The following is a 14,023-nucleotide window of genomic DNA, read 5'->3' as shown; positions in this document are numbered from 1 at the left end:
GTACGCACATCCAAGGAGTGTTTGTCCAAGAACTATGTGGCCCAGGGAGGGACCCAAGTACGCACGAGCTGAGAGCTGCCGCCGCTGGAGCCGCACCGCAGGAGCCGCACAAACGAAGCCCAGCCCAGCTCCGAAAATGCTGCTGAGCTTTTGCGTAACACAGATCAATGGGTCAGACTTCTAGTTTCCCAACAGCTTTCCCTGACAAATGCCAGAACAGATATCAGTGAAGTCAAACAGGGCAGCAATAACATCACTGCCAACCAGCGTGAAAATTGGCAGAGCCTGGCACCAAGGACTGCCTATCATCAGAGACAGGGCATGGCCCGGCGCAATGACGAACCCACTTAACAGCACTGTAAAATTAGCCATTTATGAAAACAAATTGAATACTGCAGCAGAGGGTGACGTAAGGAGAGTTGGCTCCAGACAGAAACAGAAACTCCTGTAGCCTGGATTAGCAGAAGAGCTCCTTTCTATCAGGGCTCAGGCGCAGGAGCTGATAACAACTCGGGTCCTACATGAGATTTTTAACAGACGGGCAGGCTTCCCCCACAGGCACGCGTGGAGCTCCTACACAACTCGCAGTGACTACTTGCACGCCAGGCAGGAACGAAGAGCAGCAGGGGCAGAGGGTGGGGGGCAGAAGGCAGATGAGAGTACAAGAAGGGCTCTGGCAATAAGGTGTCCTCCAGTCAGTCCTGCCCTCCCCGCCAGATCTGCAGTCCCACCACTTCCCACTTTGCAGAAGTTGGGGTGAAACTCGCTCCTGGCAGCGTCTGCAGACTGACCTGCTCCCTGCCCGCCCCCAGCACCCAGAAGGGCTCTGGGTGTCGGCGGGGTCCTACAGATGCGGCGTCAACAGCAGAACAGGGCTCCTGCGTCTGTCACATCCCAAAACAGTGAAAATGAGAAAGCCAAGCGTTTTGGCAGCCAGAACCCTTGATTTCCTCATTGAGGGAAGCGTAATCTCTCCCTAAGCTTGCTGCAGGTCTGGGAGGCTGTGGTGTGCGGAGGATACTCCGAGTGAGTTCCTCTTGGACCTCTTCCAGGTGTTTACACACAGAGCCAAACCTGGCTCCTCTTCAAGAGTGTGTGCGAGGGGGGAAGGGGGAGTTTAAAAATAAAATAAAAATCACAAAGTCCTCCCGAGCTGAGCTGCAAGCTCAACAGTGCTAAACTGGGGCATTTATTTTCATTTTTCACAGTGGAATGTTATTTCCATGCATAAAATGGGTCAAGTGTTTTACACAGGCAACAAACCAACCTCCCCCATCCAATTAAAGTATTTTACTACAAATGATCTTTGTGTGTGTTTGTCCAGGTCCCCTATTGTATGAATTACAGATACTTGCACCTAAGACGGACACGGGGTCCCAGGTGCTGGATTAAACACAAACAAACACACGGAGCGCATTGTGCCACTGGCGAGATCTGTGCAAACCCCAGTGCTGCCCGCCCTAAGTTGAAAGGGAAGCACTTTGAGCCCTGGGGTTTAAGTTAAGATTGGGAAACAGAAGAGTGGATCATGAGAAAGCCAGGGGAAATAATGCAAGTAATGAACTATTTCTCCTATGAAATTGCTCGCCTGGCTGTCCTACTACAAGCAAAGGGGAGCAGCCCTTGCCCGGCACCTCCTGCCCACACACTGCGTCCCCCTCCCCACCAGCGAGCCGAGCAGCTGGGACTGGGGAAAGTTAAGGAGCCGCGCTGCCGAGTTCATCTCCCTTTCTGTTTTCCCCAGGACAAAGCAACTTTGCCGAGAGGCGACAGTGGCGTGGGTCGGGGACGGGGCAGAGGAGGCGGAGGAGATGGCAGGGGGCCGGTGGCAGGGCAGCGAGCGGGGCTGGTGGCCACGGTACCCGCGGCACAAGCATCCGCCGCCTTCTCGTAGGAAGTGACTCCGGTTAAAGGGAAAGGGGAAATCCTCCCTGTCTCTTTAAGGCATCCTAGGACATGGAAACTTCGTACTTTCAGGGAATCTCCTTGCCAAAAGAACTGTAAAACATGTCTTCCTCCCCCCCACCCCACCCCTGCCCGCTCCTCTTTCTGACTTGTTTTCCTTTTTTTTTTTTTTTTTTTTTTTTTAAGGGCATTTCCATTTTCTATGACTTCCTTCAGAGCAAAGATGGATGTGGCGACATTTATAAGGGTTTGTAACCCTCCGAAAAGTATCCGATTTCACGACAACTTCGCTGCACTTTATCACTAAAGCGGGGAGAGGGAGGGAGGCGGCGGGAGGGAGGGGGAGAGGGAGCGACCGCACGGGAAAAGGACCCAAATTCATGATGGGCTCATAAAATTTAAATAAGAAAAGTGCAATATCCCTCATTATTGTTCAGCTCAGACAGCTTAGACTGGTAGCTGCTTTTAGTACTAAATGGTTTTATAGGGCTATTTGACCTTACAATCATTTGTGTTACACTTGCCGTTTCTAAGGGGAGACAAAAATACTCGACATCCTCTAGCTGCAGCGCTAGTCCCAGCCCTAGCTGAGTGTCGAGGGGTTGGGAACTTTATAAACTCATTTGATTCATTTGAGGTTTCACAATAGCCAAAAGTTCCTTTATAGCTTTTTGGAAACCACATGCTAACATAGCATCTAAAAAGGTAACAGTGAAAGTACACTAAAGAGCTAATAAAACTAAGGAAATCGTAGAGGGACCTTCCACATACATTTCTTTGCAGCCACACACCAGACATACATTTCTTTTCATACATGCATACAAGCTACTTTTAAAAGCTCTACTTACAGTTTTCTGACCTGCAAATGAGTTAAAAACCCACCGTAAGAGCTCTCTCCCCTGTCTGCATCTCAATCCAGACAGACAGAAATACAGAAACTACCCAGGATACTGCCATTTCCCTATGCAAAAGTTTACATAACTTTTTCTGCGAGCATATACTTTCAGCCAGTTTGCCGAGCTCCACTATTCCCCCGAATATATATATAATAAACACAGCCGTGCATGTTTACACATGCACTCCCGTACGCACGTATGTTGCAAGGCACACGCACATTTAAATGCACACACACACACACTACACACACGCACGCCTACAGCTGGCTGCTCTGCCGGCTCCCGGAACGTAAAAGGGATGCTGCAGCCCCAGGCACGACGAACTACCTACCTGCAATGACAGCCGGAGATCTCTGTCCTCCTTCAGCTTTCAGCCACACTTGCAAAGTGAAGGCATCTCGGGGCAGCTCAATATCTGCCTTCAGCCGCAGCTGATCACCTTGTCCACTGAAATAGAGCGCCCTGCTCGGGGTAAGGGACTCCTCTTCGTCCTTTACCTCCCGCTGTTGCCTCCTGCGGGGGACATGCCCAGGCTCCAGCCCAGCAGTGGAGCGCCTTCCTCGGGCTAACCTGGTGGCACAGGTGCCCGGGGCAGTGTAGAGGAGCTGGCGGCTGTGCCTGGTGTCCCTTCTTGCCCTGCGGGAGCGCTCGTCCATCCCACATTCGGGTCCACTGGCTAGGGCTGTACAGAGAAGCGCAAGAGGCAGCAGCAAACTCCAGAGCTGCATTTCCAATCTTCCCCCCCCTTCTCCCCTGCAAATCCTCCCGATCTGCCAGCTTTGGGCTCCTCCTTGCCTTGACTTTCTTCTCTTGTTCACCCTTCTTGGTATTTGCTCTTTTTATAACCCTTCTCAGTTGCTTTTTCTTTTCTTTTTTTCTTTTTCTTTCTTTCTTTTTCCTGCTTATAGATTTTTTTTCCTTAAAACAAATAAAAATAAAATAAATCAAAACTCCTTCTTGGTTGAAATGTATTTCTCTGTTCTTCCTCCTCTATCTGTCTTCTTCTCCTCTATTCCTCCACAGCTGGAATTCCTCTCTCTCTTCTTTTCTCTGCTGGATTTTCTTCCCTTTATTTTTTTTTCTTCTTAAAAAAAACACACACACACACTCACACACACACAAAACAAAACAAAAAAAAACAAAACAACCCCCCCAGCTTTCTCCAAGACTCAGACCCACTGATTTCCCTCCCCCCAAAAGATGCTCTAATCTATTTATTTTTTTGGCCTCCTTTATAACATAAGCCACAACCCCCTCCTTCCCCCCAACCTCCCCCCCTCCCTTCTTCTCCACAAAATGAAAGAAAAGAGAAAAAGCCCCTCAGAAGATGAGTAAACAAGAATATGCTAATCTACTCTAGGGTGCTCCACCTTCCCAATTGAATGATTCCCATTAAAACTGCAGGGATCATGACTAATCAATCAGCTTGAAGGAGCAGATAGCTCCAGAGGTTCAAACACTTTTGCTGTTTTCTTTTTTCCCCCTTCTTCTCTCCTCTTCCTCTTTCCCCCTATCACTTTCCCCTCTCTTATTTATTTTTTTTAAAGAAGACAATCAAGATGAATGGATCAATGTGATAAAAATCCTGCACCCCCCTTTTTGCAATCTCCCCAGCTTTCTTTCTCAGTCCAGTCCAAAACACACATTCCTATTTTTTTTTCTTGGCAAAAGAGAAAGCTATTTCTCCTCTCAGACTCCCCGTTGCACTTTGCTGGTAAACCTTATGCTCCTCTGCAGCACATAAAGAGTCTTGAAACTTGAGTCTCAGATATTTTTTTAATTGCTTTCTTTCTTTCTTTCTTTTTCACTCTCTCTCTCTCTTTTCCTAATTCTTTCTTTTCCTCTTATTATTTTCTTAAAGTTATGCAATCAGCCAGGCTCCCCCTTTTGTGGTCCCCCTCAGTGCAGTTGTGTGCAGCTAATCCAAATGTTGCATCAAAAGGTCCCCATCGAATCATCAGGAGCTAAAAGGAGAGAAGCTTTTTGAAGAGCATTTGCCTTCCAGAAGCTGTAGCAACAGAGCAGGATTTGGCTTTTGAGTGCTCCCAAAGACTCCTGTTTTTTTTTGAAATAATAATAATAAAAAAAAATAATATTAATTTTATTGGTGGATTGAGTCAAAAAATCCTCTCTCAATATAGCTAATTTTTCAGTCTAAAGAATTCAGCTCCCCTGGTTTCCTTGGCTTAGTTGTAGCCACAGGTAAGATTCTGGCTGCTTGCTGGTTTGTAGATCTCTGTTTCTGAGCTGGGACGTTTCTTTTTTTTTTTCTCCTTTTTTTTTTTTTTTAATATTTTTTTTTTCACTCTTGAAAGATCTCAAAAGCTCCCCCTGATGGCAACAAAAAGGATTTTTCTAAGTACTTAATAAGTGGAAATGACTTAGCAGTAGCACAGCCTGAATCTACTGGCCACAATTCCATTCAGAAGAAGTGCAGCAGAACCGAGTGAAGTTGCAGTCTCAAACCCAAGAATTCACGTCGCCCTCTTCCTCCACCTCAAACGTGACGATGGCCACACCATCCTGCGGGCTTCGAACAGAAATCACTCAGGAGTTTTCCTGGGACTGTAACCTTACTGCTTTTGCAGATTACCCTGTTGGGATGAGCTTGTTACGGCTACTTACACTTCAAATATATGTGATAAAATTAATGAATGCAAATAGTGAAATGAGAAAGAATTGTTGCATACTCTCAAGGCTTCTGGGAGAGGGCTTTTCAGCTCCTTACTAATTTGCAAACACTCAGGAATGTACAATTGGCATCTGATTTTCAGAGATGTTGCACTTATCCACAGAGCCCCACAGAAGTCAACAAGAAGCGCAGCGGATCGGCCCCACAGACCTTCCCTCCACAACAGCTCGACTTGCAATAAAGATACACAACACTGGCAACATCTACAAAGTTTGGAATACAAGACCTCAAAGCAATTAAGCCTCTCAACAATCAAGAGGAAATTGTTAGGTAGCAAACAAACTACACCACGGCATAAACTCCCATAAACGTCCTGAAGATCTCAGAGGGATGCAAAAAAGCCACTTATGCATGCGTGCCTGCTCAGCAGAAACAACTTAAGATCAGAGCCTGTGTATTCCACTTTGCTATTATAATTTAACATGTAGAGGATACTGCAAATCAAACGAAAAATCACAAAGTCGAAGTGAATGGGCTCAGCTTCAAATAAGAACTAAACCAGGAAGAGTCTTGATGCCCAGGACACTGCTTGCTCCAGCTGAAAACTCCCCCAACATCGATGGGAACTCTGCCCATGCCTGGAAGAGCAGGCTCTCTAGCTTAAATAACACAGCTTCCAGTTTTTCCAGTGGAAAAAGTTAATTCTGCAAAATCCAAATTTTTCTTAGGGGCATTATGATTTGGCTGCAATCATTAAAGAAAACAATTGAAACATTTCAATTCGATGGCACTGCAGCATTTCGTTTTGAACATATTTGACCTTATACTCTTAAAATAGCGATGGCAAAAGCAAGTGCTTCACTGTTACCAAAACACAACACGTCAATGCCATGGGTTATAATTCCATTAACAAACTCAAGAGTATTCCAGCTACAGAGGAAAGGACCAAATCTTGACTTTCAGTATTTACGGTAGACAGAAGAAAGTATGAAAAGATGAGATTTACCTCTCGAGCACAAATTACATGTTCAATCAGTTTTATTTCCAAGACATTGCAAAAGCATGAAGGAAATGTGGTGCCTAAACGCTTGAGTCCGGAACGATAAAGAACAGAGAGTGGAAGAGTGATGTGATTTTCGGAATAGGGAGTAAATCTGGGATTCCTTAAGTCCATGGGTCAGATCTAACTTCCCTGACAACAGATGAAATTCTACCCTGCACAGATGGACATTTATTTTCTGCTTAAGCCAGTACTTAAGTGATGTACGGGCCTTCTGGCAGGGGGGTTTCTACCCAAGGAGAATAATCCTCCTGTTGAACTCGAGTGGAGTATTCTCCTAAGTAAAGGGAGCAGGATATTGTCCTGCATCTAGAGATATTTTCACTAGAACAAGAAAAAAAGCACCAAACCCTAGATACATGTATAGAGACAAGAATTAAAATAGATATTTATGATATTATGCCAAAAAAATAGCATTGAGCTACATGCTGCATGCAGTCATTATAAGTAGAAATACTCAGCAGGAATCTTAGCTGAAGCTGCCAATAACTCCCAGGTTCAAGACTAGAGCTGAGTGAATAAATCATAACAAATAATGGTTTTGTCAAATTTTGACTTTTTTTTTTCCTCCTATTTGCAAGCAGCCTGCAAAACCTCTCAAATATGTTTGAAATTATATGCCCATTTCTCCCTCATATTTAGTCTTTCTCCAAGGCCAATTAGCACACGATTTGCTGTAATGTACACATTTTCACATTTGTTCTGCGGTAATTAGGCGAGGAAGTCACACAGCATTATTTTTGGCTCCCTGGGGGTCAGGTTTAATCACTCATGATATAGTAAAATTACTAATTCTACATACGATGGGAGATTCCATAGTTTGCAATACTTTTCTTTAGAAATGGTGTTGGATCTTCAAATACTCACGCAAAGGTCAATTAAAAACAACGTTTCTTGAAAGGCAAGCTGAACAGTCTGCCAGTTACGGCTGAATTGAGGCCCTACTATTTTGAGCAAGTATTTGTACATAGTTCCCCTCGCTGTGCACAACTCCATCAATCACAGCAGAGGTTTATATGGTTTTTACCCCTCACCGATATCCCAATCAAGTCTCTCCGAACTTGGCCTGGGTTGACGATGGCTGAAACGCAATCCAACAGCGGCTCTGTTCAGAATCAGACAGGGCCCAGACACCAGATTTTAATGCAACGTGTTGGATTCAGGGAATATTTTATGCAATCAACAATGGTATGATAGGAATCACGCTGCCTCCACAGAATAGCGAGGAATGAAACCCAAAGAGCCGAGAACGGCTTCAAAGCAACAGGGATTTGGGCATTCCAGGTTGTGGATCCCATAAAACCCAACACCTCACTGGAGACAGAGCCACGCGCTCGGTGTCCAAAGGGCGAGACAGGAACTACGTGGAACGTGGCCACAGCCCCTCGTGAGCCCAGGAAAAGGCAGGAACACTACTAACTGAAGAAACAACAATAAAAAAATGCCAAATATGTTCAATCCTGGAAAAGATTTAACAGAAGACCTAATTTGGACTCAGTGTAAATTTGCCAATTTTTTTTTTTGTAAATGTTTTCTCTATCTGTTCTTCCTCCTCATATTTTCAAAAGGACAAACAATTAAAAGCCTGTGCTCTGCCTTTATCCTCGCACTCCATGCTAATGAAAATCCTGAGTTTCTGGGTGCTTTGCTAACTATCGCCTGCATGTTCATAATGCCACATAACTATGCTAACTTGAGCAGGAATCAAAACACCAGTACTACATTTCCTTTATTAGTGGGTAAGAGACTCTCCTGCTGCTGCTCTCCCAGTTGTCCCGTGTGTGAAACACACACTCTGGTACTTTACGTCAATGAAACAGCCTCATGTCAATTTGAAATATACCATTTAATCCAGAAAAGTTTACTGAACAATTAAGAACTGCAATAAATGACAATCAAGACTAAACACATAATTGATGGCTTTATGAAGGTATCAGTAATTTTATAAAGTAATTTGCAGTCAGTGGCTATAAATTTCTATTTAAACCTGGCATACCACTCTTTTTTGCCCTGCAGAGAGCTGTATTACCTAACAATAGTGATGCCTGTTCGCCTGGAATTCAGTTACTTTATCCTTCAAATTTCCCACATGAAATATCGTATTTCCAGAAAACTTACATATTCTTTGTATTTTTTTTTTCACCGCATTCTTGAAATACATTCTCGGGGGTTGGGCTCTAATCTCTACCCTACAACATTGTGGTGAGAGCAAAAAGAGATGCTGCTCACCGTGGAGGACGTAAACAAAGGGGCAAAACCTTCCTCCTCAATTAAACCACGCAAATATTGATTATTGCTGTGGTCCCACCTGAATTTGGACTGCATACTTCATTTCTGGGCATTGGGGACTGGCTATGCAGATTAAACCCTCGCTCAGGTGTGAAGAGGGAACCACCAGCACCTGGGCTTGCTTGTCCACACCACAGCCCCATGGCCCCACACACACTTTGGGGACACACCGAGCCTCCAAGAGCAGCCCCAGAGGGTCCCTGTGGGGTGACTCCAGGATCAGGCCCCTCGCCTCCCACCCTACAGGGCCACATCCCGACAGGGAGAGGGAGGCCGCTTCCTAACCCAGCAGACTGATGGGGGCAGCAAAATCACAGCCTAAAGGAAGAGATGCTGAGCGGAGGAAGGACCTCCTGGGCCTCAGGAGTGCCCACAGGCCCGTGCCCACCCCTGGGGCTCCCCCGCGCACCCTTGGTGGGGCCGAGCTCCCCGCACCCTCCTGGCATCGCCCTTGGATCCGAAGCCCTCCTCCTCTCGCAGGGGTTTAGAAACCCAAGGAGGACACAAATGCTCTTTGCCTCACCTTCCCCTCCGGTTTCGGGAGGCTGACAGACAGAATGCCTCTGTTAGAAGTCTGTTTGCCCACGGATTTAAGATTCTCAGCTGAAATCGCGGTGTTGAAGCCCAGAACTGCAGAACACTCTTTTTATCGCTTCTCTACTTTTTCCCCAACGAGAAATTTCAGAGGGGCCACGAAGAGGGAATATTTCATGCTGCCCTTGAAAAAACAGGTAAAACCCAGGACAGTACCTAAGCTTTTCCAGGTTTTCCAGAATGAGATGTGAGTTTCCAAACTCTCACTCAAAAGCTATGGATCCTCCACTGCTTCTGGAGCTGGCTCAAATGCTGCTGAAATTCTGGTAAATACCTATTCTGCCTGAAATCCTGCTCACGTTAGCATTTTAATACATGAGTTTCTATGAGCTACTTGGGGAACCTGGCTGGGAAGGAAAGGGGAACAAGACAAGCAGCTGACTGCCCATGAGGGGAAAAATTCCCCACAATTCGCACTTCCCAGTAATTCGCAAATACTGGTAGCTGGTTTTTGAGACCAGCCAGAGAACTGCACAGCACCGTCGCTTTATTCACCCTTGAACATTTTCAGCTTGCTCAGGAGAAGAGATCGTTTCACTGAACCAAAGACCTACCAGACAGTGCTGCACAGCCAAAATAATGTACGAGGGGAAGATGGGGGCTGGCTTCTTACAGCAGGGTCCCCTGCTTTTGTAAGCATGTGGGGCATTAGCAGAAATGTCCCACCAAACCGGCACATGCCCACAAAACAAAGCACACCGCTGCAGTTGCTGCTCATTAGTCACCGCCCCATTGGCAAGTCTCAGCCAAGAGGTCAAGGACTGGGCGAGCTGTGGAGCCTAAACTATCCTCTTAGACCTACTGATGTTTTCCCCACGAGATAAATAATGTGCATGGGTGCAGCGAGGGATGGGGGGAGGCCGCTTTGGGAAGGCAAACGGGGCCTCTGCTAGCTGGGTACCTGTTCAGAAGATACATGGAGGTCATCAGTCTTCCAGCGCTCTGCTTTGACATCTTCCTCTAGCCATACATCACTTTTAAAGCATTAAAGAGAGAGAGAGGTCACTTCCAGGTGTCCTGGGGAAGCGGAGGGCGGCTCTCCAGCACCTCGCGCCGGGTGGGCAGGGGCACCGGTGGCTGGGTGGGCCCAGGGGTGCAAGCAGGGACTTTGCCCGCGGCCCCCTCAGCTCCCCCAACTTGCAGTCAGCACATTGTGGTGCTTTATAGAGGAGCCTGAACTGCTGTGACAGCCAGAAGGGAAGCATGGTGCTGGCACACAAGTACATGTCCTGAGAAACAAGGAGCAGGACTCAGACAGATGGGAATACATGGCCCAGGAATAGTCTAGAAAATCCAAACATATCAAGCCATGTTTTGGTATTCACAGGCATCGTCTACGGGAAAGTTTAACATATCTAAATGTTTTTCCTAAACTAAATTTCTGCTCCAATGCCAGTACTAACAGGATTAACAAGAGAAACCTGTCGTGTCTTGCTATTGAAAAAGATAATCAAGCAAGTGATAAACAAATTGATCAGGAGAAAGACACCGTGTGCCATTCTACAACGAGACAGCCAGAAGACAGAATTCAGAGGAAAAACTTCTCTCTGCAGTTGAGAGCAATTCACAGCAAAATGGGATTTCCCCTGCCTGCTTTCATTTGAATGGCATTTGAAAAACACAGCTGCGAAGTGCCATGCACACAAGGTATGAAGCCAAGCGGGGAGCCCTCCCAGCCAGGCGCTCGCAGCCTTCAGCGTCTTCGCAGCACACGGAGCCCAAAGTCAAGCCTTCAACTCAAATGCTCCCAAACCTCCACAGGCATCCATCCTGTCCCACCTTGGGCTTTTAAGGTGATCTGTAAATTGGCGCTGAGAGGCAAGCTTCTGCCCCAAACTGACCCAGGAGGCTACAGCAACACACACATGATGTGTGCGGTGTCCGAGCCCACCTCTGCCAGCATTACACCCAAGCCCTGAGCGCAGAGCAAGGCGACCACCTACCTGCCTGGGAGATATAACCACTCCTTTCTAAACATGCTTAGCTCCAGACTTTGCAGTGCTGCACCACTTTGTCACACCCCTGCACCTGAATCAAGCCCTTGAGAGTCCTCCTGCAGCTTCCTCACCATGCATCCGGCTGCCTCATCTTCCTGCGCCCCCCCCCCCACAGTGCTCTGCCACCAGAATCCACAAATATTAATCGATCTGTCAAAAGAAAGTTCAGGCAAGGATGTATTAAATCAAAACATTCCAGTCATACCTCCCAGGCTTCTCAGTACAACCGAGATTCCTCAAATATGGTTAAAAAAAAAAAAAAAAAAAAAAGACAAAACAAAACCAAGAAGGAAAGAGCAGAAAGGGTGGAAATAGAAACCAGACAGATGAAAAGCAGAAGGAAAAAGAAAACCAACAACAAAACACAAATAAGTTGGAGGACAGCCCTCACTAAAAGCTGCAGTATTTTTTTGTTGTTGTTAAAAATTTGGCATAGGTGGCTTTCTGTGATATGTCACTGCATGACATAAATACTATATAGCGAGCATTATAGGAAACGATTGCCATATGTGAGGGTGGTGGCAGCCTGTGCTTTCCCCGCCACCCCCTATTGCTTTTGTCTGCACTAAAACTGCATTTAAACTAGTGAAATCCATCTCTATCTGTCTTAATGTATAAATACATTTTCGGCCAAGACCCACCACTGGCTACAGTTGTATGGCAACTCTCAATCGAAATGTCTAAGCAAGGTTTTGACTTCATCGTGAGTTCATTGTTAATGCATTTAACAGGATTTTCAAAAATTCCCTTTGCTCTTTGAGGTGATACCCGGTTCTCCAGTGATAGGTAGCAGACCCCGCTGCTGCAGTGCTGCATTGCTTGTGAGTGTCAAACCCTGTTTGCCCACTAGCACAGAAAACAGAAAACATTGTATGGACAGCTATAAAAGCTGCAGAGAAGTGGATCTGAGGAAAGCATAACCTGGTTTGTACTGGAGGGTATTTCATGTATCCTCCTCTTAGGACTGCTTGCTGTTGCGTGAGGACATCGGCATACAGAACGGGCACACTATAGGGACCGGGCTCTTGTGACCCACAGCAGTGGCAGCTCAGATACTCTGCCTAGGCAGGTAGCTCAACCTACAAGTATGTGAATGACCTGGTTAAGAATCTCAAGAAAATAGAAAATTCCTCAGGAGGCAAAAACTAGAATTGAAATATCAAAATTTATCCTGTAGCGAAAAATAGCCTCCTTTCATTCCTTTGCTACCAGTGCTTTAAAAAAGAACGAGGAAAAAGAAAAGTGTATCAAATGGAAACCCAAATAATACATGAAAACATTCTCCAAAACTAAATAGGCATAGAATCACAAAGCCCTGTATAAATTCAATAATATTCATAGAAAACATTTAAACCTACAGACTTAAACTTAATTTTCTAGAGTACATTTCTATAGTGCAATACAAATCTCATTAAATTCCGTAGTTCATGATATTTATACAAAAAGGTACCCGCTGCTATTAAATGCTATATGACCCACCCAGAAAGGTTAGAAACTCTTTCTGGGTTACAAAAAAAAAAGTTTAGACTGATTTTAATTTGATCAGACTTGTTTTCAGAATAGTGCACTGAATAGTTACTATGAAAAATAGGGCGGCTTTTTGTCCACAAATGAAATCAACTTTGTTAGGAGTATTCACAATGTTTCAGCCCTAAAATATCATATGCTCCAAAACAGTGCACGCTTTGTGCCAAATAATGTCTTGCCAGGTTTTAATAGGAAATGATGTATGTGGAGTCTACAGCAATTACTTCATGGGGAATGTGGGCAGTTCTCCTGCTCAAGGTGCGGGGTTGGTGAGTCCCGTTGTACAGGTTTTGGGGCAAACTCAACAAAATCAAGAACTATACGGGCATATTAGTGCCTACTTTTAAAATTATTTCGGTACAAGCAAAGGATTTAAATAAGAATTGATACTCAACTGTTTTCCAACAGTTTTGTTGAGTATGACCAAGGCTGTTAAGTTGATCTGATATTCTGAAAGCCTTCTGCGATGTGATCTGTTGGAAGTCATCACAACTCAAAAGCTTACCTAGAAAACTCCCAGGAGGTAGCAGAGGGACCAGGACAGCGGTGAAGCACACAGAACTTTTGCTGACATTTGTCACACAAGCTGAAGCCTTTGGTGTTAGTATCTTTTGCCAACACTGAAGTCACCAAGACTGCCATCAGAAAAATGCAGTTGAAAACTGAGATTGATTATCAGGCTCAACAAGCAGTACTTTAAACCACATCCTACATTGGGTTTTTGTTTCCTTGTTCCACTAACTTGTTCCACTAACTTTTAATAAGGATGATTTTAACAATGGCACAAAATTAAGAGAGAGAGGGAAGAAGAAAAAATGCACAACTGTTTGTTTAGATTGGGCCACTTTGTGAATTTTTCTCTTAATTTTGTGCAAAGATTGGCTTTAAGAAGAAACACATTTCTGGAATTGGGAACCTACAGCATGGTACTGTGTTCAGCACACCATGCCAAAGTGTCTCTTTAATTATTTTTTAGATGAATTTTCCTTGTTCTCAGCTAATGGGTAACAGATCATGTCGCAAAAATATTCCACATCCCTATTTATCCAGCAGAAGAGAACTTTCTCTAAAAGTTTTCAAGGAGCTTAAAGTGTACAGTCAGAGAGTTTTCAGAACCAACACC

General features: G+C 45.1%; 1 protein-coding gene across 9 annotated transcripts in view; it reads right to left on the bottom strand.

Moving 5' to 3' along the window:
- Nucleotides 1-14,023, bottom strand: part of PAPPA (pappalysin 1) — a 383,667-nt gene that overhangs the window by 179,945 nt on the left and 189,699 nt on the right. Inside the window, exon 1 of one of the 9 annotated variants that reach the window (XM_005022381.6) lies at nt 3,133-4,033. The exons of the other annotated variants lie outside the window; for them this stretch is intronic. Within the exon in view, the coding sequence (XP_005022438.4) occupies nt 3,133-3,529 (397 nt within the window). The 5' untranslated portion in view covers nt 3,530-4,033. Of the gene's footprint in view, nt 1-3,132; nt 4,034-14,023 lie in introns of those variants that run through there. 9 annotated transcript variants of the gene reach the window in all.

Source organism: Anas platyrhynchos, chromosome 18, assembly GCF_047663525.1.
Source record: "Anas platyrhynchos isolate ZD024472 breed Pekin duck chromosome 18, IASCAAS_PekinDuck_T2T, whole genome shotgun sequence".
Taxonomy (NCBI): Eukaryota; Metazoa; Chordata; class Aves; order Anseriformes; family Anatidae; genus Anas; species Anas platyrhynchos.
Note: the sequence above shows the minus strand (reverse complement) of the source record. Positions and strands in the feature narration are given on the sequence as shown.